Genomic DNA, 26,088 nt, shown 5'->3' with positions numbered 1-26,088 from the left:
ATCAGGATTTACTTATTGATCTTCTATCCCATTTGCATACTAACTTTTTATATATGTATATTTTTTAATGAAACATTGGAAGCTAAGTTATATACATCATGACACTTTTCTCTATATGTTACACTGTGTTTTTCCAAGAGAGAGATACTCTATTATGTAACTGTAACACAGTATCAACTTGAGTAAATTTAACATTGATACAATACTTTTATCCAGTTCCCCATCAGTATTTCAGTGTGTCTTTTGACTCAGTAATGACCTTCATAACAATTTCCCTACCAGTTCAGCAGTCTCAGGTCAGTTATAACATTTAATTGTCTTTGCTCTTTAGCAACCCTTGAACCTGGAATAGATCCACAGCCTTTGTATTTTGTAACAATGACATTCAACTTTCCTTAACAGAACATTACTTATTTCCATTTTGAGTTTGTCTGGTGATTCTTCATAATACAGGTTTATATATTCTCAGCCAGAATATTATATAAATGATATATCTTCCTCAGTGTATTACATATATCCATCCTCCTTTTACTGGTGATGTTACATTATATTTTGAAGTCTTTTTTGTTTGTTTGTTTTGTAAATTTAGATGTGTATGTTTAGAAGAATAATTAAATGCAATTCTAGGATGTGTAAAAGCAAACATTTTTCTCTCAAGAAACGTACTTACACTAATGCTCCCAGTAGGTAAAATCTAATTTGACTGGAAGGTTTGAGGTAGCACATTTTAACTTTAAACCTTCCAAAGCTCTTAATGTAGTATACTGGCATTTAATCTGTGCCTGGATTGCCAAGGAAAATTGTTGATACCCTCCTTGGGACCTGCCAGTCATTCTGGTGAATGAATAAAATCTGAGTAGGTGAAGTTGGAGAGAAGTGTAAAACACTGAGATATCCCAATTATAAATTTCTGATGTCATAATTAACAGCAAAGCCAAATAATTTTGTATTCTCTGAGTTTGGGCTTTATTAGTGCAGTTTTAATACAAAACAAACATATAAGGGCCAGAGGTGCTGACTGTAAAGAATATTGTAAACTTCTCAAAGAAATGATCACAAGTCTTTTTTAATCCTTTGGTTATTTGACGGATTTGTTACTGTTAATGGACACAATTTTGTGAATAGGAAGATTTCCTAAATATTGCTGGTATGTTATCCTTAGGATGTGTATAAAAATTCTTAGAAGGTGATAGAGATGCCTATTTTGAAGAAAATGGTCACATAGCTCATTTGAATATTTATAATTTCTTGACCTTTTTGCTGAAAAGTATATTAAGATGGTATAATGCTAAGAAAGCACATTGTTGGCCGGGCGCGGTGGCTCAAGCCTGTAACCCCAGCACTTTGGGAGGCCGAGACGGGCGGATCACGAGGTCAGGAGATCGAGACCATCCTGGCTAACCTGGTGAAACCCCGTCTCTACTAAAAAATACAAAAAACTAGCTGGGTGAGGTGGCGGGCGCCTGTAGTCCCAGCTACTCAGGAGGCTGAGGCAGGAGAATAGTGTAAACCCGGGAGGTGGAGCTTGCAGTGAGCTGAGATCTGGCCACTGCACTCCAGCCTGGGTGACAGAGCGAGACTCCGTCTCAAAAAAAAAAAGAAAAGAAGGCACATTGTTTTGCAGCTGTATTCCAGAACATAGTGAATCGAAACTTTTTTACATGATCTTACATTTAATCCTTTTACTTTGATTACATCTGTATATTACATATAAAATATGTATTTTCCACATACTCTTGACATCAAAGCATTTGAGGTATGAAATTAAATGAATATAAAGTAATTTGAATGCCAAAATGCTCATTAAATTTAACAATTGAACTTGAAAAATTATTGGTTACTGCTGTGAGTTGTGATTCCTCCTATCAGCTACCCTGCAGAGTATTGGAAGGGAGAAAAAATTACTTCCATGTTCCTTTCAGGTTTGCCCCTTGATTTTACAAAGAAGTGTACTGCTTAAATTGCTAGTAGTTTGTAGCTGCTGCTTCTGACACTTGAGTACATGTTTCTGAGTTTCCAGAGTACACTGAATAACACCCTGGGAGCTTAGAAGAATTTAGCCTGTCTTCCCTAGTGCCTAACTTAATTCTGGGAACCTGGGTAGTAAATATTATGTTATTGAATATAGTTTTACAAGTTGATCTTATTTTCATTTCCCAGGCAAGACATCTGTATAGATTCTGCTTCATCCATGAGAGAGAATAAGCAACCTGAAGGTTTGGAATTAAAACAAGGTATGAATCAAGTACTTGATTATTATATAAAATTTACCTGAAGAATAGAATCATTTTACCAATAATAAATTTTCAGTGTCTAACTCACCCCATTTTACAGATAGAGGAAGAGAGCAATTTATTTGGTCAAAAATCAGAAGTGTAAAGAATATATCCTTTACTTCATGATTCTTTTAGCTACTGGAGTGACTATATTTTGTGATGTATAGTTGGTTACAGAAGCCACCAGAAAATGTTTTATCATCTTGAATAGTTTTATTTCAGTAATTTATTTTATTTTATTTTATTTATTTATTTTTGAGATGGAGTCTCGGCCTGGCGCCCAGGCTGGAGTGCAGTGGCACGATCTCGGCTCACTGCAAGCTCCACCTCCCAGGTTCAAGTGATTCTTCTGCCTCAGCCTCCCAAGTAGCTGGGACTACAGGTGCCTGCCACCACGCCTGGCTAATTTTTTGTATTTTTAGTAGAGATGGGGTTTCACCGTCTTAGCCAGGATGGTCTAGATCTCCTGACCTTGTGATCCACCTGCCTCGGCCTCCTAAAGTGCTGGGATTACAGGTGTGCGCCACCGCGCCTGGCCTATTTCAGTAATTTATATATCATCAGCTACAAGACATTGGAGATACGTTAACTGGGTAGCTTTGGGTTGTATGTGGAAAAAAAAAAAAGTAAGTTTTATAGGATAACGTTTTTCCCCCTGAGGTATTTTGTCCTTGTTTACTTACTTTCTTCCTTATTTATTGCTTTCTTTAAATCAGTTTTTGTCATTACCAGCTAGCAGAAATAAAGTGGTAATTTTAATTTATTCAAGCCAAGTACATTAGTAGGGCTAATCTTTTAAACGCCTTTTTTGCTTCTTTTTTATCTTTAGTAGGAAGAATTGAAAGTAAAATAAGTTTTTATTAGTTACTCAAATGCCAGCTCACATTTGTTTCTGATAAAATTAATTCAGAGCAGTAAAAATTTATTGCAGCCAAGAAGATTATGTTATCTATCATGTAATCACCTAATCTTTGATGGCTTAGAATAGTTTCTCTAAAATATGAGTCATATGAACGTATTTGGTAGAGAAAAACAAGTCGCTATTTAGGCAGAATTTTTTTAAAAACTGGTCTTTTATTAATGCTTAATTTAAAAAGTGGAAAAAAAGGTTAGATAATGAATTTAGTGATTTGTTCAATTTATATAGAGAGAGCAAAATCTAGATTTTCTGTATTTCTGATTTATTTACTGTAGGATTTATGAATATTTGATTGTTCCGAAAATTCCCACTGCTCTTCAAAAGTCCTGTTGTGATAACCTCATATATAGCCAGACAAAATTACGTGTTTGTACTCTGACTTCTTCTGAGCACCCCCATAAACTCAGATTCATAATTTAATTGACATTTATTTGTCATATATAAATACATGCTAAACACCTATTATTTTATATAATATAATCATATATTATCTTACACCTCATGTATAATTAGATTACATCTCATGTATCATTAGACTACACTGCTACTGTTTCTTCTTTGTTTCTGCTCTTTGTATCAAATGAACAGGCAGTATAGAGGATATGCTGTTAGATCATCTGAGGAGAAGAGAATGTTCTATAAAGGATAAGAAAAGCTAGTGGAGACTACAGATTAGCCATTGTTACCTTATAAGAGAAGATGTTTTTCTTTTCCCATGTTCACACACTCAGAGTTCTTTAGAACTCCCTTCCTAGTGTCAACAGCCTGATTTGCTGTGATTTCTTATGAGAACTTCAGTCATGTGAAAAACTAGTCATGAAGGTGCAGAGAGGGAGAGAAGAAGACCTCCAACGAGCCAGATTTCAAAAGCCCAGGCCTTTTATGCTTAGGAGCCTGCACCACACTCAGGTCCTCATTGCGGTATGAGATATTAAGAACACATCAAGCAGAGTTGAGAAGACGTAAGATCAAACTGTAGCAGTACCATTGTACAATACAGTTCATGCTCATGTTGTGACTAAATCTATAGGAAATAGTTAAATTAAGTTTTAACCTTTTTTTTTTTTTTTTTTGAGACAGAGTCTTGCTCTGTTGCCCAGGCTGGAGTGCAGTGGCGCAATCTCGGCCCATTGCAAGCTCTGCCTCCCGGGTTCACGCCATTCTCATGCCTCAGCCTCCCGAGTAGCTGGGACTACAGGCGCCCGCCACCACACCCAGCTGATTTTTTATTATTATTATTATTTTTAGTAGAGATGGGGTTTCACTGTGTTGGCCAGGATGGTCTCAATCTCCTGACCTCGTGATTTGCCCACCTCAGCCTCCCAAAGTGCTGGGATTACACGCGTGAGCCACTGCGACCGGCCAGTTTTAACCTTTTTAAGAAAAGCAGGGAATTAAAATCTTTTGGAAGAGTATCTACAAAATGATTAAAATATAAAATGTTTTATTTCATAATGGATAAACATAAGTTACTTAGAATATTTATTTATGGAGAACATCTTCCAGATAAATATTAGTATAGCTGAAATCTGAACTAGATAGTAACTTGCTTGAAGTTACCAAACAAGCTGAGAGGTATATCAAGAAATAGACATCCTGATAGGCTCAATAAAGATTATTCCCTTTTTTCTAATGCACTAATATTTTCTATTTGTAACGTGCATAACCTGCAACATCTAATATCTCTAACTTTTCTTGCCTAGCTAGCTATTTTTGTTCACAGTGAGCTCAATAAAAGCAGAATATAAGCTCCTTGTGAGTTCATTGTCATTTTAATGGCTTGACCAATTGAGAAAATTCACTGAAGCTTATTTAGTACAAAAGTAACCTTTTGTTCAGTAGACCAAAATATAAAGCAGCATTGAATTTTCTTTTTGCTCTTTCAGAATAAAATAAATCATATCGTGACCTATTAATGGTATATAAGTTATTTAAATTACATTATCAGTTGAGCATTCAAAATACCAAAGTATTACTTGAATAATACACAAGTATTAATTATACATTAAGTTGAAATTGGCATTTTCTTGTCTAGTGCTGGTTTCATTTGTCTTTGTTGCTAGAAAATATTTTTGAAACCGGCAGTGCTGAAGATGAGTATCAGATTGTACACTAACTTCCACTGCACTTTAATAATGGACTAATAAAAGGAACTACCTTTACAATGAAAATGTTATTTAAATGTAAATATAATCTGTTGGTTCAATGATTGGAACTGTAGTAAAACAGAAACTCTTCTGTTAGAAATTCTTTCTTTCTCTCTTTCTTTTTATTTTTTTGCCCTGTCGCCTAGGCTGGAGTGCAGTGGTGTGATTTCAGCTCGCTGTAACCGCCACCTCCTGGGTTCAAGCAATTCTCTTGCCTCAGCCTCCCAAGTAGTGGGAATACGGGTGCCCACTACCATGCCTGGCTAATTTTTGTATTTTTAGTAGAGATGGGGTTTCACCATGTTGGCCAGGCTGGTCCCGAACTTCCTACCTCAGGTGATCCACCCACCGTGGCCTTCCAATGTGCTGGGATTACAGGCGTGAGCCACTGTATCTGGCCAGAAATTGTTTCTTAAATAATTTCAGTCAGAATGCAGTTGTATAAGAAACATCAGTTATAGTTTTTACTCATTAGCACAGCTATAGCACGTTTGTAGGTACACATGTGCATGCACATGTACCTGTGCAAGCTTACATGTGCAAGTTTGAGATCTTATGTTAATTTCCTGGAGGATTTCAGAGATTGCTGCTTTTCAAATAATGGTGGCTTATATAAATTTTCTGAATTGGTCAGTTGTGCTATAGTTAAAAACTTTGTTGAAGGTATTTCATTTGTAGAAAATACTTTAAAAATATCAAATATCTGCTAATGTTAAGTTTACTGCAGACATTCAGCAATGGTAAAATATTGGTCTGTATTTAAATTGTTGCTTTAAAGTTTACAATTGGAAAAGTATGTCGTTTTGTGAACTGTTTTACTTTGTAAATTCAAAAATTCAGTTCTTATGGTTTGTATTTTTTCATGGAAGTTTTCTTGAGAAAAATTTTAAAACTATACATGAGAAATAGCTTTGTTAAGTTAGATTGAAGAGTTGAGGTTTATAGTTGTTGCTGTAAAATATTTGAAGTACTATTAAATGGAAGCGTGATTAGATTTTTTCTATATGGCCTTGGAGAAGAAAAAAAATAGAACCAATAAATAGCATTATCATTAGACAAAATTTTTTGGTCTAACGCAGTGGACTGCCTTCTAAGATGTTTCTGATGCTGAAGGTTTTGGACACAGGCCACATATATAGCCATGTGGTGGTGCTGTTGTAGAGGATTCAAGCAATGGTTGGCTGTTTGGCCTTGGTCTTCAAGTTCCTTTCTAGCTGTCAGGTTTGGTTAAGACCAGTGCCTCGTGCATTGTTTGTGCTTAGGAAGAATGGTTAATAACTGTTTTCCTAAATTGTTTAATGGAAGCAATGTGAAATATCCCCTTTTTTTTTGTTATCTCTACATTTTTTATTCTATCGGAAGAAAAGAAAATGTGTTTGATTTAGTCTTTGATCTGTTTAATGGTTCCTTAAAATATATTCATTTGAATACAGTCATTAAAATAAATAATATAATTAAATGGTGTATAAAATGATCAAAGTCAATGAAGATATTTACTACATCCTATTTTGAATATTTGTACGTTAACTGTCTCATGTGAGAATCTTTTCCTTAAAGACATGCAAGCACAAAATATGCACACAGAGTTTTGCTTTAAATAGGTTCAAACCCTTCTCCCTTTTAAAAAAATTATTAGCCAGGCTCATACCCACAATCCCAGCGTTTTAGGAGGCCGCGGAGGGAGAATCGCTTCAACCCAGGAAGAAGGTCGAAGCTGCAGTGAGCCATGATTGCACCACAAAGATTTCAGTATTTTGAGAGAAATGTTTTAAGTACTCATTTTACACATTCTGTCCTGTGATGTGTATCATAGGATCTTAGACATACTCCTAAGGCATCTACTTTGGAGGTCACATAGTGTAAACCTTCAATCATTATTGGGACACTGGGTTCTTTTTAGTCATTACGCTCTTACTCAGTTCATTAGGGAAAGCACCTCTTTACCAAAGTGCTCCTACCAAAGGAAAGACAGTAAATACTAGGCTTGAATCCAGATTTGGTTACCAGTTTCAGAACTCTTTACACACAGCACATCATAGTCTATGATTTAATTTGCGGTTTTGGCTGCCACATCGTATAGTTGATACATGATGAACTTACACTTTATTTTTTATTAAAAGGCTTTTTTTTGGTAGCAGCTTTAGGTTTACAGAAAAAGTGAGCAGGAAGTACACGGAGTTCCCATATACCTGCTTACCAACTCTTCCCGAAGTGAACCAATTTGTACATTATTATTAACCAAGTCCATAATTTATGATTAGGACTTACCCTTTGTGTTGTACATTCTATGGGTTTTGATAATTTTATAATGACATCAATCCACTATTACAATGTACAGAATATTTTCACTGCTTAAAAATCTTCTGTGTTCTACCTGTTTATCCTGCCCTCTCTCTCTCCCCCAACCCCTGACAGCCACTGATCGTTTTACAATCCCTATAGTTTTGCTTTTCCTGGAATCTCTGTAGTTTTGAATCATACAGTGTGTAGCCTTTTCAGGTTGGTTTCTGTCACTGAGTATTTGAAGTTTCTCCATGTCTTTGTGTGGCTTGATAGCACATTTTGTTTTATTGCTGAATTTCCATTGCATGATGTACAGCAGTTTATCCATTCACCCATGACATCTTGGTTGCTTCCAAGTTTTGGCAATTATGAATAAAATAGTGTGCAGGTTTTTGCGTGGACATAACTTTGCAACCCATTTGGATAAATACCAAGTTTAGTTTTGTAAGAAATTGCTTAACTGTATTCCAAAGTGTACCATTTTGTATTCCCACTGATGATGAATGAGAGTTCCCATTGCTCCACATTCTCATCAGCATTTGGTAGTGTCAGTGTTTTGGATTTTGGTCATTCTAATAGGCGTATAAGTAATCTCTTGTTTTCTTTTGCAATTCCCTAATGATATATGATGTTGAACATCTTTCATTTACCTAATTGCCATTTTGTATATTTGGTGAGTTGCCTTTTCAGATCATTTGTGCATTTTAAAAACTGGGTTGTTTTCGTATTGTTGTTTTAAGAGCTCTCTATGTATTTTGGATACCTGTGCTTTGTCACATATGTTTTACAAATGTTTTCTCTGAATCTGTAGCTTGTCTTTTTGTTCTCTTACTAGTTATTCATATGTAATACACAGACTCTAGGTGTATGTTTGGTGCATACTGTATTTATTCAGGTGAGACTTTGTAAATATATCATTTAAGGGACGCACAAGAAGAAGATACATTCGGCTGAACCCAGCATCCTAATTTGTGAAGCTTCTGTGGTTATTTTGAATCTGTTAAGTTCTGGAAAATCATATAGAATGTCTTAAGTGCATAGGTTTTGGAAACTTACTTGGGTTTGATTTTGTTTTGCTACTTTAGCTATGTGAACCTAGGGCAAGTTACTTAAACTCTGTGTTCCTCAGCTTCCTCATTTATAAAATAAGGATAGTAAATATGAGTACCTGTTTCATTATGTAGGTGTAAGGATTGAATGAATTAATACACACAAAATGCTTTAGAGCAGTGCTTAGTACATATTAAGTGCTCAAAAGGATCAGCCCTAGTAATTATTTCTGTTATTGTTGTCATTATTGTTTTCTGTCTCATCACCTCAGTATCAACCTGGCAGTTTCTAATTGGTAAAAGGGTCTCTATATATTGAATCATAATATGCCTTTATGTAACTTGTATTCATTGGTTTCTCTGTGCCCTTTGGTTTGAAGAAAATGAGTTTAATACATCTTCTAAATAATAGCTCTTAAAATTTTGAAGTTCACCCCTTCATCCAACAAACTTACTGTTTTGTTCTAGGCACTAAGGATAGAAAGATAAATATGTCCTGATCTGGAAAGAACTTGTCTAATAAAGGAAAACAGATATGTAAATAAATTTTTTTCATATCCCCCTGTATCTGAACCTATATACTCCCCTTATCTCCTGTTAAAACGGATGAACTCTTTGTGCTGCCAAGACCAGCCCCTCTGTTTGAGTCCTGATCCTGCTACCTTTTGGTACCTGCAAATACTTCATTTCTCTACCTAATTAATGTCCCCCTCTGTGGTGAATTACTGCCAGCAGCCATTTCACTCGTCATTGCTCAGTTCTCATCTTGACCCATCAGCGGCATATGATAGCATTGGTTATTTTCTCTTTCTTGACACTGGCTTTCCTGGCTTTTTCTGACTTCTAAAGGATGAGTGCCCCAGGACTGACTTTTTTCTACCCTGTCTAACTGATGATCTTATGTAGTTTCAAGACTGGCAGCTACTAATTTATTTCTACAATTCTGACTTCTAACACTTGTGTATCCAGTTTACTTATTAAATGTCCAGTAAGCATCTTAAAGTTAATGTGTACCTGAATAAATTCTAGATCCCTCTCTGACTCCCTACCCACCCAAAAAACAAGAAACATAAAAACTACAATACCTTGGTGCTTCTACCATCTATCCCTGTCTTAATAAATAGCAGTTACATTCTTCTCAGTGTCCAGGCCAAGAACCTTGGAATCATTCTTCAGTCCTTTCCTTCATCTCCATCCTGATCCCCCTGTTTCTATCCTTGCTCATGGGAGTCTCTTTCACACAGCAGTCTGATTATTTTGTAATGTATGAATGGTCATGTCAATGTTCTTATCAAAGCCTTCTAATAGCTTCCCACCTCTACACAAAATCCATAGTCCATCTTTCCTTTGGCCAGTACAGCCTTAACATGATGTGACCTGTTACTCTCTGCCTTGCTGTCTCTGCTCCTACCTCATTGCTTTCTTCTAGCACTCCAAACACTCTTGTGTCAGGGGCTTTGCTTTTGCTGTTCCTTCTGCCTGCCTGCTTCCTCCTCAGATAACCATATGGGTCTTCCATGCATCATTTAGATTCCTGATCAAATGTTACCTGATCTGTCTAAACTAGTTGATACTAATTTTTTTTTTCCCAGAGCTCATAAACCTTCTAATAAACCTAGAATTTCATTGGGAATTGATGTCAGGTTTACTGTACTACAGTCTTATAGAAGTCACCTTTTGAAAACCAGGACTGTGTTGATCTAACACATGTCTAGTTCACAGCCTATCAGTTGTGACTGCAAGTTTTAATACCTGTGTTCCAATATATCAAATCTGAGATCTAAACTTATTTACACCAGTAGTGTACTCTTATTTATGTCAAACTACTGTTTTTAAGATTATTTCCATATCTATGAAGCCTTCCCTTCCCTAACCTACTTCTGCTCACCTCCCCTCTTCTCTCAATACCCTTTTTGTTTGTTTGTTTTTGAGACAGAGCCTCCCTCTGTCACCCACGCTGGAGTGCAGTGGTGTTAGCTCACTGCAACCTCCGCCTCCCGGGTTCAAGCAATTCTCTTGCCTCCTTCTCCTGAGTAGTTGGGATTACAGGTGCACACCACCATGCCCAGCTAATTTTTGTATTTTTAATAGAGATGGGGTTTCACCATGTTGGCTAGGCTGGTCTCAAACTCCTGACCTCAAGTGATCCATCTCTCTTGGCCTCCCAAAGTGCTGGATTATGGGCATGAGCCCTGGGAGACTGAGATGGGAGGATTGCTTCAGCCCAGGAGGCAGAGGTTGCAGTGAGCCATGATTGCGCCACTGCACTGCAGTTTGGGTGACAGAGTGAGACCCTGTCTCAAAAAAAATTTAATTTAAAAATAATTTTACATTATCTAAATTAAGAATCAAGTCTCTAGTGTCTCTTTCTGAGCTTATATTTAAACAAGCAAAAGCAGCGCCACAAGAAACATGGTAGTTTGTGAAGTAGACGGTGAGTTCGAGCACACTTTCCTAGGATGGGTAGATTGTGGAGCACTGAGATGTTACTAACAAAGTATTTGAGTGTGATGCCCTTTTGAATGAGTATAAGTTCCAAGAAATCTCGAGGGGGAAAAGTTGCTTGCTTCCAAACTCCAGTGCTTGGAAATTGAGACAACTATTCTGCCTTCATTTTTCCCTTTTAGGTATTTTCTTTTTTGATATCAAACTTTTATTCTTTCAGAACCCTGTATTAGTGGTAGGAAAAATGATAAATGCTATTTTAAACATTTTTTTATTTACTTTCAGATTACTCGACAAAAGATTATAGTCAGGACTTGCTTATGTCAGCCTGTTATTGTGCCCCAGTGCAAGACCAAAAATATCCACTTATCTGATCCATTGTAAAAGACAAGCAGGGAGTCCGTATTGTGCTTTTTATCCTAGAATGGTGATGTCTTTAGACAATAATTTTGGATACTGCCTTTTTTTTATATATTCCCACTTGTGCATTTTATTCTGTCAGGCTCACATACCTCTGTACTGAGCTTGCATCTAGCATTTTACTTGTACCCATTTTTGGAGTTTCCTCTTCTGTTAATATCACCTAGTAGATTTTACCCATTCTTAAAGACCCGTCTCATGTCATATATCTATGAATGTCTCCCTGATTTTTGCCTGTTGCCTTGTATACTCTGAAATTCTGTTATATTTTATATTGCATAATTTGGTATGTTAAAGTACAATGCCATACGTTAAGCAAAACGTGAAGGCAAAACCTGTATCTTAATCATGCCACAAATATTTTGTCACTCTGACATTTTGCAAGACCTACTTCTGAGGCCTTTACAGCACCATCATGGCATGTGTAAAAAAGGTACTTAGTAAATATTTATTTGATTCTTGGAATAATCTCTGAAAGGGATAGTTAATGGATTTGTGAGTCTTAAAAGTCAAGTTTACAGGCTGGTGGATATTCATGTTATTTGGAAGTTCAGTGACGGTTCAACAGAATACTAGACAGGTTTTCTCTACTAAATCATTTGCATTTTTTCTTTGTCTTTAGAAATCAGTTATGCCACAATTAAATTTTATAAATGATGGTCAACCTAATGCACTTAAATCTAAATCAGTAGTTTAATACACTACACAGAAAAAAAAAAAAAAAAAAGCCAAGTTCTCCATAACAGTGTTGCTGAATGCCTTCATAGGTTTCATCTGTCCATTATAACTGCATCATAGATGCCAAAACTTTTTACACATCTGAAATAATTTAGTATATGTTAAGTGACTTGTATAATAGAACATGGCAAATTATTGGAAGAGCTTTATACTTCAAGTCTTTTCAGTATTTCTTAATTTTCATCATTCCAGTAGAGTCAGTAACTCATTTTTTAAAGCATCATCTGCAGACTTATTAATACATTTCCAAAGATAATTTACTCTCATTTTTGGTATTAGGGAATTACAGGGTTTTCCCTATCAATCATGATCCTCAAATAGAAGAGGTAAAACTTGTACATTCTTTCTAAAGAATTAACTTCATCCCCAAATAACTCATTCAGAGATCTCAAAATTTTGGGGAGTAGTCATGTTCTGTCTCTCTAATCCCCACTCTGCCCACATACGTATGTGTATATGTGTAAGAGAGAGTTTTCAGGAAGAAGTGAGGTAAATTATTTCTACTCCTTCAAATAAAGTATAGTCAGTAGTAAGAAATATAACAGGTAATGTGATACCTATTTCAATAAAGCATTAACATAAGTTTTCACAAAGTTTTGTTCTAAAATTGTTTTACTAGCTGGGCGTGGTGGCTCACGCCTGTAACCCCAGCACTTTGGGAGGCCGAGGCGGGCGGATCACGAGGTCAGAGATCAAGACCATCCTGGCTAACACGGTGAAACCCCGTCGCTACTAAAAATGCAAAAAATTAGCCGGGTGTGTTGGCGGGCGCCTGTAGTCCCAGCTACACTGGGAGGCTGAGACAGGAGAATGGCGTGAACCCGGTAGGCGGAGCTTGTGGTGAGCCGAGATCACGCCACTACACTCCAGCCTGGGCGACAGAGCGAGGCTCCATCTCAAAAAATTGTTTTACTATTAGAAGTAATCATATAACATGGTTTGTGGTAAAATGTCAAAAATATGTTTGTGAACTAAAGAGGTGTTTGGGTTCTACAAAGGCACTGCTAGTACTTTAAGCCCACTTAATTTAAGCTTTTTAAAAAATACCTAAAGGAAATAAAAACAGTTTTGATGTATGCATGATGTTAAACTAACATTATTGAAATCCACCAAGAAAAATAAAAGACAGTTGGGTCTGAGGTAAAATATGAAAAATGCAATTAAAAATAATAAGAATAAAAATTCATGCTATTAACTAGAGACATAATAATCAAAGTGGCACAGGAAAGAGAGCAAGTAAAAACTTAGATCTAAGTTACTGATGTTATAGAGCAGCAAAAGAACTAAAGTTAACTTTAAACAATACACAAAGAAACAAGAAGATATGATACATTCCTTACATTGACTGTGCTCCTTCACTAAGATGGGTAACCCCTGAAATACTACATACCATTTAGGGCACTTGAGAGAAAAACAGTACAAATGAAGAAATGGAGCAAATAGCTTATGGGAAAGGAGTAAAGTAGTTTAAGAGCTTGGCTAGGCAATAGTTACAGGAGACAAAGACGTAAAAGATTTCTCAGGGGAAAAAAAGGGCCTTATCATGCATTCAATCCCTTATGGTTGACCCTCTGGCTAGCTACTCACCAATGTACCTTTGTTGTATTACACTGTCCTCTAGCCTGTACACTTTCACTGTTTCTCTTTTGTTTCCTGCTAACTTCAGTCCTACCAACTTGATTCATATCTCAGTCAAACTCTGCACCCAAGTACTAAAGATTTTTAAAATAAACTAATCCATTTAAACTTGTGTCTAGACAGCAAAATGAATCAATCACTCCTCAGATTCATCACTGACACATAAATAAATGGAATAATTTTTCAGAGGAATATATGTTTATGTTATTCAGTGAGGCATAGTTGTGAATATGGGATAAAACCATAAAGGCAAAATATTTGGCAGCTAAATAGAACAGCCAACACTCTGTAAACATTTTATTAGCAAGGAGAAAAAATAAACAACGTAAGACCCAATCACTCTAAAATTAATAGACTCCTAATGTAAATAAAAAGGAGTGTGCCACATAATATAAAAAACTAAAATGTAGTACCACTGTTTTTATAACAAACCTCAATGCGTGAGAGCTGTGGGATTCTCTAAATTAGATAAAAGAAAATACTGCGTGGCATAGGTTTGCTTTCTGTTAAAATAAAAGTTTTAAATAGAATATCCAATGAAAGTAAACAAACATATAAGAGTTGTGTTTTTTTGGTTTTTTTTTGAGACAAGAGTCTCGCTCTGTTACCCAGGCTGGAGTGCAGTGGCGCAATCTTGGCTCACTGCAAGCTCCGCCTCCTGGGTTCACACCATTCTCCTGCCTCAGCCTCCCAAGTAGCTGGTACTACAGGTGCCCGCCAGCACTCCCAGCTAATTTTTTTGGTATTTTTTAGTAGAGACGGGGTTTCACTGTGTTAGCCAGAATGGTCTCAATCTCCTGACCTCTTGATCCGCCCATCTAGGCCTCCCAAAGTGCTGGGATTACAGGCGTGAGCCACTGCGCCTGGCCACATATAAGAACTATTAATCACATCACAAACATTTTGAGGTATAAAAATAAAGGGAACTTTTAAATTATGCTAACGTATTTAAACCTTGATAGGACTTACGAATATTCTAGTTGATAATAATTTAGCTTATCAGAAACAGTTCTTATGCAGGTGAAAGTGTATCTAGTGTTTTGAGTGATATGCTTGTGAAACCTCTTGACAGTGAATTATTAAATTAAGCCAAGACAAACTGTAGAGCATGGATTATTTAGATACTGGTATGAATTTCCGCTAAAGACAGCAAATTGAACATACGTATCTACTTCCCATCCCTACCAAGAACCCACTGAAGTGACGGAAGAGAGATATTTAAAATAATAACATAAGTTGTAAGTTAACTGATGACAGAACTAACAGCAGTCCTTCCAAAGTAAACCACAAAATGGGGAATAAACAAAGGAAAAAAAAAACAACAGATTTAGCTAAATGTTAATATTTCTGAGAAAAAAATGCCACAAATAAACGTATAAGACAGGAAAACTACAAAAAAATAACAAATTTGTTTTTAAAAAGGGCAAATATAAGAATATATAGAATTGAGGTATTGTTAAGAAACAAAAGCATGGGCAAAGGGTAGAAACAAGTCAGATATTTCACAAAACTGGAAATACAGAAGGCAGTACACATGTGGCAAAGAAAGCTCAACCTAATTTCTAATCAGATAAATGTAAATTAAAACAAAATATTACTTTTTACTTACTAGTAAAAATGAAGATTTTTATCTGTCTATAAAAAAAGTTAGTACATTGCTAAGGTTAAAAAATATGACCAAGTTATATTGTTAAGTCAAAAAAGTAAGCCAAAGAGTGATAATTATGTTTTTGTTAAGTACTCTAAATTATTAACAGTGATTACTTCTGGGAAGGGGAATAAAAGAAGAAGAAAAATTGGCCAGACGCAGTGGCTCACTCCTGTAATCCCAGCATTTTGGGAGTCTGAGGCAGGCAGATCACCTGAGATCGGGAGTTCGAGATCAGTCCGACCAACATGGAGAAACCCCCGTCTCTACTAAAAATAGAAAATTTTTATTTTTAGTGGTGGTGCATGCCCGTAATCCCAGCTACTCAGGAGGCTGAGGCAGGAGAATTGCTTGAACCTGGGAGGTGGAGGTTGTGGTGAGCCGAAATTGCGCCATTGCACTCCAGCCTGGGCAACAGGAGCAAAACTCTGTCTCAAAAAAAAAAAAAAAAGAAAAATGAATTTTCCCGTTTTGCTCTGTCAACCAACATGTATTTCTTCAACCTTTTAGAAGAATGAACTGTAAAAAGCATTAAAAGAAAAAATGAATTTATAGTATAACAAAAAAATATATAATGTAAAGACGAGAAATGTTATGGTTTTCACAAAATGTAAGTAGACAGGATCAGATTGACGAAAGGAAAATCACAACCAAAGACACCGTAGATAAGTGTAACTCTTTTTTTTTTTTTTTTTTGAGACAGAGTCTCGCTTTGTCACCCAGGCTAGAGTGTAGTGGCACAATCTTGGCTCACTGCAATCTCTGCCTCCTGGTTCAGGCAGTCCTCTGCCTCGGCCTCCCGAGTAGCTGGGATTACAGGCACCCGCCAGCACGCTCTGCTAATTTTTGTATTTTTAGTAGAGATGGGGTTTCACGATCTCGGCCAGGCGAGTTTTGAACTCCTGACCTTGTGATCCACCCGCCTCGGCCTCCCAAAGTGCTGGGATTACAGGCGTGAGCCACCGCGCCTGGCCGATAAGTGTAACTCTTTCTTAGAGAGTCTTGGAAGCGAGGAAGAATTGGCTGTGGAACAAACAACATGGCAATTAAAATTAAATTCATTTTGAATAATTAAGCCAACTGAACTCCTCCTCCTTTCCCTACATCCAAGCACTCTACTCTGAGAGGCCTACCCCACATCCACTTTACATCAAAAAAAAGATCTGTTAGAGAAATAAACAACTGCTGAAAAACCAGCTACCAGAAAAACATAACTAAAACAAATGAAGGACCAAGATAAACAAAAGAAATAAAATCCAGGGATCAGAAGATAATCTTTTAAAGAAAGGGGAAGAAGACAGTCCATTTAATATCCTTATTAGAGAGACTAATGTGGACACTGCAGCCATAAAACAGGGTGCAATGAAAACAAGCCAGAGACCAAGAATTGTTAGAATTTAAAAATACAGATATCGGCCAGGCGTGGTGGCTCACACCTGTAATCCCAGCACTTTGGGAGGCCAAGGCAGGTGGATCACGAGGTCAGGAGTTCGAGACCAGCCTGACCAACATGGGGAAATCCTTTCTCTATTAAAAATGCAAAAAGTAACCAAGTGTGGTGGTGTGCACCTGTAATCCCAGCTACTCAGGAGGCTGAGGCAGGAGAATCGCTTGAACCCTGGTGGTGGAGGTTGCAGTGAGTAGAGATTGCGCCACTGCATTCCAACCTGAGCGACCGAAAAAGCAAATATTCAGCATTTGCTGGGAGATAATGTTAAGGAAATATCTCAAAATCCAGGAAAAAATATTTTTAAATGTGCAATAAAAGTTAAGAGATGAAGATGAACAACTCATGAAGTCCAACAGGAACTGAATATAATTCAACAAATATTACTGAGCACCTACTGTGTACAAGACACTGTTTTAAGCACCAAGGAAACAGCAGTGAACAACAAAAATCTCTGCCCTAAATTGGAGTAGTAGAGAGAGTAAAAATACATAAAAATGTCAGGTGCAATGAAGAAAAATAAAACAGGATAAGAAGATAGTAGTAGGATGACACTTTCACAGAGAGTGATCACCGTGATCTGATAAGGTACCATTTGAGCAGGGACTTGATAAAATGTCAGAGTAAATCAGAAAGCAAGAAAGTAGACAGTGGAAAGGGAAAATAAAGAAATAATCTGGATAAAATCTGATAGAAGGTGAAGAAGGCCTTCACCCTGAAAGGGCTTGCCAAGTGTAGAACATCAAACCTAAGACACATCCTGTGAAATAGAATTCAAGGATAAAAAAAATATTCCTGAAAGTTTCCACAGGAAGAAAACTAGATTACAAACAAAAGCATTACAGTGGTTAGGTTTAGGGAATCAAGAGTATTCTCATCAGCCGCTGTAGACAATACCCAATCCCAGTGGATACTGACATGATCACAAAAAGAAAAGCAATTATATATTATGTACTGGAAGTATACAATGTCACTTCTAAATATTCTTACCAGAAAATTGAACCTGAGTCTGATCAAGCCTCTGAATCAACTACCAGTTTACTTCTTCTCCACCCCCTCATTATATTATTCAGCTCTTCATTCATTATCCCGCAACAACCTCTAGTCTGAAAAACAAGTCACATTTTTCAAAAATTTGTCTTTTAAAATATTTTATACAGCCTATAGTTTCTTATTCAGAATCAGTGACTACACACTCTAAATTTTAGGTAAAGCCTGGTGGACACTAATATTAATTTTTTGAGACTGTGAACAACTTAGCACTTCTTTTCTTTCTTTTTTTTTTTTTTTTGAGACGAAGTTTCACCCTCGTTGCCCGGTCTGTAGTGCAATGGCACGATCTTGGCTCACCACAACCTCCGTCTCCTGGGTTCAAGTGATTCTCCTGCCTCAACCTCCCGAGTAGCTGGGATTACAGGCATGCGCCACTGCGCCTGGCTAATTTTGTATTTTTAGTAGAGACGGGGTTTCTCCATGTTGGTCAGGCTGGTCTCAAACTCCCAATCTCAGGTAATCTGCCCACCTCGGCCTCCCAGAGTGCTGGGATTACAAGCATGAGCCACCGCAGCCGGCCTTATTTTCTTAAATCTGTTTTAGTCTCAAGTTAGAATACTTGTATAAAATATTGCTTCTTAAAAGGTTACATTCAATTTTCTGTTGTTTTTTTTTTTTTTTTCTATTTGGAAATATTTGTTGCTTTGTGGACATATATAAAATGTTCTTTGCCATCAAATAAAATGATAATCTTTTTTTTTTGCAAGTTCTATTTATAGACACAAAAATGATTTTTTGTTTTATTTTCCACTTTAATTTTGGAATGGGGGTGGTTTTTGAATTATAAGCATGTAGGAGGATTACTGAAGGTCAGTAAATCATCTATTATAAAACCTATGGAGTATAATTGTTTATGTCCTTCCTGTACAGTCTGTTACCAGAATTTACCATCTATCAATCTATGTTTTGTAAAAAGCTTTCCCTACTGTAAGGAAAGCACTATCAAAGCTTTCTTATAGTAGGGACAGCTAACATTTTGGGGATCATGACTTTTTTAAAAAAAAAATTCAATATTTAAAAGATAAATTAATTGGGAATATAAGTGAGTACTCAAAGTTGCAAATGATGCCTGGAATTGAGTAGTATTCAATGCCAAGAACAAGGTGGTGGAGAGCCATAATCTGTTATAGAAGTTTTATAACAAACGCATTTTTTAAAATTATGGTGTACTAACTTTGTTAATTAAAATCCTCGTCATTAAAACACATTTTACCTTGGAAAATGGCCTTAGGCATTCTTCTTTAATTTATTGATTTGGAACACAGTGTTTGAAAAAGCATATGAAAATATTGGGATAGTTGCAATGCATATGTTGTAGTGCTTGCTGATGATACTTTTTCTTTTTTGTAGTTTATAAAGCAAAGTATTTTAAACACCTTCTAGAATGAAATTTTACTACTTGAATAATAAGCCATATTCTATCCAGAGGATTTCCAGTGTCAGCTTTCATTTTGTAGTGCAGAAGCTTTACTGTGATATAAAATGTTATGACATTTTAATTAGGAAAATAGATCATGGGCACTCCATATGATGGAATACATTTCTTAATGTTCCCATGTTCTAAATTAGAATGAAAAATACATTTGAATTCACATTGCATTAGATCTGCTTTGAAGATTGAGGAGTCAGGGGAAAAGAGGGTGGCATGGGGATTATGGAATGTGTTTGGGACTCCATAGTGGGAGGTGGGATCAAAGCAGTTTTTAAATTATAAACAGTAAGGAAATTTTGACCCATGGTATTTAGGTTAACATGGATCTTTCTGCTTTTTTTGTTACAGGAAAAGGGGAAGATAGTGATGTACTCAGTATAAATGCAGATGCTTATGACAGCGACATAGAAGGCCCATGCAACGAAGAAGCAGCTGCTCCCGAGGCACCAGAAAATACAGTCCAAAGTGAAGCTGGTCAGATAGATGACCTGGAGAAAGACATTGAGAAAAGTGTGAATGAGATTCTAGGACTGGCAGAGTCTAGCCCAAACGAACCCAAAGCAGCCACTCTGGCTGTTCCTCCACCAGAAGATGTTCAACCTTCTGCACAGCAACTGGAGCTGCTAGAACTTGAGATGAGGGCAAGAGCGATTAAGGCCCTAATGAAAGCTGGTGATATAAAAAAGCCAGCGTAGGTATTTAACTTGAGTTTGAATTTTAGGTATGTTTGAACAAAGCCACAGCATTTAATTTTGTATCTAAAATTTATTTGGGGTCTTATATGTTATTTCTCATGTAACCCTTATTAGGTCAACTTACTTTAGCCCTAAAATACCTGTGGCTGTTTCTTTTTATTTTTTATTTTTTTGATTACTTTTTTGTTATAAATGTGTGTTAGTGTCTTATGAATTCATGGCAGTATAGCTGGATAGCCTGGATACTTTGTTAGATGAGTATTTAGCTGTGTCTGCAAATCTTAAAAGCAAAGAGTCATGGTAGTTTTTTCTTTATTTTTAAATGTTTGGGCACCAAACCTAAAAGCAAAAGATTGACCAAGCATGTTTCTGTTAAGTCTACTTATATTTTACAATATAATATTAAATTATTGCTTTAAATTTGTTAACAATTTGAGAAATTTAGTTTTGCTTATATGCACTTTTTAAATATACACTATTTTGAAGATTCCTTATGTAGATGCAAATTTCCGAGTTAAAACTGAGTAACAGAGATCTGAAATGACTGAGAAAAACTTTTTTATTAAAGGAAGGAATTAATTTAAGGCAATGTTTAACAATGTGGAACTAATTGCCCATGTTTAATTATAGCAGACAAGCCATTCTAACAGGTATTCGATACCACTGGATGCATTATTCTAGATTTTTTTCTTTAATGAAAATGGAACAAGTTTTCATTTACATTCCAAGCTGTCAGGAAATGGAGAATATTTTATTATCTAGGATTTTATCTGATGTAGTTGCTTAAAGATCTGATGTGCTATAATTTCATGAATCAGAAATAATAAAATGCTGTCATTCTGGATCTGAAGACTTTTGATACTTTTTCAAAAGCAAAATTGATTTCAGGAACCTTTGATAAGTTGTTATAATTAATCTAATTTTGTATAGTTTTTGTAAATAAATTACCATCCTTCCACAATTATGGATGCTTTTATCCCCCCATCACTAATTGCAGTTGTTTGATACCAAAATAAATTTACATAGAGATCCTTAACTTAAAATAAATTAATTTTTTCAAAAAACATAAATCTCGAACTGTTGTTTCTATATTTGATAACGAATACAGCGTATTTGATTTATCAGCCGTGGTCTACTGATACTATATGAGGTTTTTCCTTATATATAAAAGTTGCAGGGATTGTATTTTATTAGCTGCTTTAATTATGTTAATTTTAAAGGGTTTTTAAATGGAAATAGAGGACATTTATGAAACGTTGGAGTTGCAGTTACAAATTCTTGTTGTTGTTGTCGTTGTTCCTGAACATGCCTTGGAATAATTCTACCATTTTTTCCCCTCCGTAAATATTTCTAATAAAGCATAGAAGAAGCCTAATGATTTTAAATGCTTCTCTTAGGCTGGTAAACAGATTTGAGTTATGAGTTTCATTGCTATTACTTCAAGACGAAAAGACATTGATATAATTTTTCTATTTCAACTTAAAGTAATAGTTAATATGCTAAAATAGTACAGAATAAACTTTATTGCTGCTTACTAATTACAAAATACTGTAGATGGCATCTGTATGATTAAACATATAAGGGTGAAAAAGGTCTGAGGGCTTTGTAGATGATTAAAGTCTCCACCTTCATGAAGCATTTTGTGTCTGTTCTGCTCTATGCAGAATGATTTACAGGACATTTGACTGGAGTGGATATGTGTGAGGTAGAGTGAACAAAACAAATTAGTCTACTTAATTCCCTACCTTGGAAAATCAATTTTTTATCTTCTTCTTCTTTTAAAATGTTGAAATACTTGAGAGATTTTTGAAAACGAATGGCTTTAGAGAATGGGAATGTTTGCTTTAGAAATACCTAAGTAATGGGAAAATACCATGTATCTATCTGATGCTGCCATTTAAATAATCAGCTCAGAGGTATTTATTGAAAGCCTGTAAGGTTCTCAGTCTTACTCAAATCTTAAACCTAGAGGCCAGGTGCGGTGGCTCATGCCTGTAATCCCAGCACTTTGGGAGGCCAAGGCAGGCGGATCATGAGGTCAGGAGATCAAGACCATCCTGGCTAACACGGTGAAACCCCGTCTCTACTAGAAATACAAAAAAGTAATTAGCCAGGTGTGGTGGCGGGCACCTGTAGTCCCAGCTACTCGGGAGGCTGAGGCAGGAGAATGGTGTGAACCCGGGAGATGAGCTTGCAGTGAGCCGAGATCGTGCCACTGCTCTCCAGCCTGGGCGACAGAGTGAGACTCTGTCTCAAAAAAAAAAAAAAATCTTAAACCTAGAGATGTTACAGTATAGATTTTTATCATGTAGTCGACTGGTTAATAAAGACATGGGTGCTGCTTGTTTTTATGCCCAATTCCTTCCTTTTGTTAAGGTGAGGAACATTTTTAGGCAATATTTAATTAGTAATTTAAAAAATTGGCAGCTGAATTTGTATTCACTGTCAAGCAATCCCGATATTTGATGAAGAACTTGACTTAAATCCTTTTTATTTCTATTTTTTTAGAGACGAGGTTTTTGCTGTGTTGCCCAGGCTGGCCTCAAGTTCCTGTGCTCAGGCTATCTCTCCCACGTTAGCCTCCTGAGTAGCTGGGACCACAGGCACACACCACAGAACCTGGCCCCTCAAATCTTGAATGCTGGGTGGCAACTGATAATAAGTCTTCTGTGTTAATGAGCAGATACCTCAAACTAAGCTTTGGTTCACATTTAGATGTTCCTACTAATCCACACAGATATATTCTAAAAGTCTATCAACAGGTTACCAGTAACATTTCAATTATGAAAAATCACTCAAAATCCACACATCTTTTTGTTGAACACTATTCATTCCTCAAGTTAATCAGGCAATATGTTCTTTCCTTATAAATCTTTTGGCCAAAACTTATTTTCAGCAAAATGTTAGATCTTAGGATTTGTTACCTGATTAAAGGTATTCTGAACCATTTGGACAGTAATACAAATTGTAATAAAATCACCATTTTTCAATGCCATTTTCAAGGTAGATAAAGCAGAGGTGAACCTGTAATTTGGGCCAAATATTTGGGCAGCCTAAAAACTTTAAAAATTCTCAGTTCTAGTCCATCATAAAAAACAGGAAGAGGTCAGTTATGGATACTTTTCCTTGATTGTGTCTGCTTAATTCTTTAAAAGGCCAATATATTTTAACTTAAAACTTCATCTTTAGATGTGTTTATATTTTCTTTATATTCTTCAAATAAAACAGTGAAGTATATCAATAGGAACTCATAGTCAACATACTGATATATTTGATATTTAATAATTATTTTTAAATGCTTTGTGATACAATGAAAAGAATGTGAGAGTTAAGAGCAGAAGGGTCTGATTCTGCCTAACCAGCTGTGTTATCTAGGCAAGTAACTGTAAAATGAGGGAAATAAATTGTAGCCAATATGTAAGATTTATTTCAGCTATAATAGCCTGTGATTCCAATACAGAATGCTGTCAACTTTGCCAAACTTACAGAACTCTTTTGAGTTCAAGTATTTCTCATCTCCCTTCCTTTCCCCACCTAATTCAAAATGAAGGCATTTGTTTAGTCTCTCTTGTCTCTCACTGTTGCTGGACGTGAACAATCTAGTATTTTTTTTTCTTTTACCTGTCCAGTCTTAAGTGTCAAGATTGCTTGATAAGTATTAATATATACTCTGTAGAGTTACTCACTGCGGTCCACAAATGTAGCTATTTAGCTGTTACCTGTAATATTTATCTCTGTATTTTTAAATAACATTATTATGCCTTTTTTTATATTTCAGTTTTAGATTTTTATCAGTTGACCTATTTTGGGATTTGAAGATTAAGCTGTAATTCCTCTGCCTCTCCTCTAAGCACATATCTTCCTGTCTCATTTTCACAGTAGAGTGCAGTTACATCACACTTTCTGGTTAAGTTAGCATTCAATATGTATACTAAATACTATTCACAACTGGAATGTGTGGTATCTGTAATTATATTTCCTCTTTTGGTCCAATTTTTGGCTTGAGGTTTTTGGAATTAATAATACTGCCTTATTGTTTTATTTGCTAAGTGGTCTATATAGCAGAAGACTGCTATATAGTAGTATATAGTATTTTAAAACTTCCCAGAATGAAACGATGTGAATTTACACCCAGGCTGTCCTCCTGAAATGTAAATCTCTTCTCAGTAGGTTCAAACATGTCATATAATCCATCAGTTTTTTCTTTAAAGATATTCCTTCTGGAGCTCTCTGTACTATTCTAATCTGGATTGGTTGCTCTTCACCTCTGTTATGTTGGATCCCCCATTTCCTGAATTCTCTCTCTTTTGGTGGCGTACCTCTTCCGACGGCTTCCTGTGAAAGACTGCATGCACAATAAGTTATTCTGATTCATTGGTGTGACCCAGCATGGCTCAGTTCTGCCTACATACTTGATCGAAACTTTCTGTGAATAATAATGTTTACATGCCAGAAATCATTGTCCTGTATTTTACAGTATTGCACCAGTGCCTTCCAACTTCCATTAAATTTGAAAATGTATTGGTCATTCTGATTCTTGATACTTAATGTGTGTCCTGTTTCTCTTTGGAAGCTGTCAGAATCTAACCTCTATCCCCAATATTCTGAAAGTTTTTGATGATATGTCAGGATATGGATCTTTTTTTTATCTGTTGAATTACTCATTTAATGTTAAAGAGTTAATCATGAACCTTTGCATCATCTTTTTCTCACTTGCCGTTCTTTCATCTGGGAGGCTCCCTGTCTTGCAGGAGGATGTCTTCAGTGGAGAAACTCATGTCATTCAGTTCTGGGAAGTTTTAAAATACTGCTTGAAAAGTTCCTTCCCTCTATGTTTTCTAGTGTTTATTCTAGAACTCTTTATTCAGATATTGATATCTAGGCCTGATTCTTTTTTCTTATTGTTTCTATTTTTCATCTTTTCTACTTTCCTTTATATTTTCTCAATTTTCTCTTCTGGTTCTTCCAATGATTTTTTTTTTAAACTTCAAACATATGTTTAATATCCCAAAGATGTTGTTATTTTGTATTCTCTGAATATTCTTTCTTTAAAAGAGCACTAAAATTTTGTGTCTGTAGGGCGGTGGCTCCTGCTTGGCATCCTGGTATTGACCCTGCATGTATCCTGATCGGCCATGCAGGCAGAGCCTGAACCTCAGACTGAACTGTCTTGGTGGAACACACCCTGTGATCCTCCCAGGAGCATAGCTAGACAGTTTTGTGAGAGCCTTTGCATGATCTTTTTCTCATTTGCCGTTCTTTCATCTAGGAGGCTCCCTGTGTTGCAGGAGGATGCCTTCAGGCAATTTTCTCATCTCCCTCCCTGTTTTCTTTGAGACATGGGACTTTCTACTCCCTCGTGCCCCCACCTCCTCCTCACCGGGGGCACAGCTGCAGGCTATAAAATTGCTTAGTGGCAGCATGGCATTAGCTCTGCAGCAACAGGGTGTCCCTCACTCCTGTTGTGTTGTCTGGTCCCTTTGTGTTGATGTCCCCGCACAAGGTCAGGACCTTGGAGGTTTGGCACCTTTGACTGATTTTTCACTGTCTGTGTAAATAATAAGCTGTCTGAATCTAAAAAGAGCTCATTGTTTTTTGTTTTTTGGGTTTTTTTATGGCTAAATCTGTCAGGACATGCTAGGCCCTTGCCCTTGGCTTGTGCTTGATGGTTTCATGGATATAATATTTACTTCTCTGAGGGTGTTAATTGTAGTGGTTGTTTTCAAGTTTTCGTCTGCTTCCTGTCTGCTGTTTTCTTTCAAGTTAATTTTTTCTTGTACTCTCTGTGATGTTTTCTCAAATTTCCTTAAATCTTTGATGATGTGCTGCTTTTATTTTATTTTTATTTTATTTTTTATTGAGACAGGGTCTCACTCTGTCACCCATGCTGGAGTGCAG

The 26,088-nt window shown here is 36.3% G+C and overlaps 1 protein-coding gene across 2 annotated transcripts in view; it reads left to right on the top strand.

The window, feature by feature from the left end:
- Positions 1-21,825, top strand: part of CAAP1 (caspase activity and apoptosis inhibitor 1) — a 53,106-nt gene extending 31,281 nt beyond the window's left edge. For both annotated transcript variants that reach the window (XM_003911634.5, XM_003911635.4), the window contains exons 5-6: positions 2,161-2,234; positions 19,844-21,825. In XM_003911634.5, the coding sequence (XP_003911683.2) occupies positions 2,161-2,234; positions 19,844-20,190 (421 nt within the window). In that variant the 3' untranslated portion in view covers positions 20,191-21,825. The remainder of the gene's footprint in view (positions 1-2,160; positions 2,235-19,843) is intronic.
- The last annotated feature ends 4,263 nt before the right edge of the window (positions 21,826-26,088 follow it).

This window comes from Papio anubis, chromosome 13 (assembly GCF_008728515.1).
Source record: "Papio anubis isolate 15944 chromosome 13, Panubis1.0, whole genome shotgun sequence".
Classification (NCBI taxonomy): domain Eukaryota; kingdom Metazoa; phylum Chordata; class Mammalia; order Primates; family Cercopithecidae; genus Papio; species Papio anubis.
This window is presented reverse-complemented; position numbering and strand designations above follow the sequence as displayed.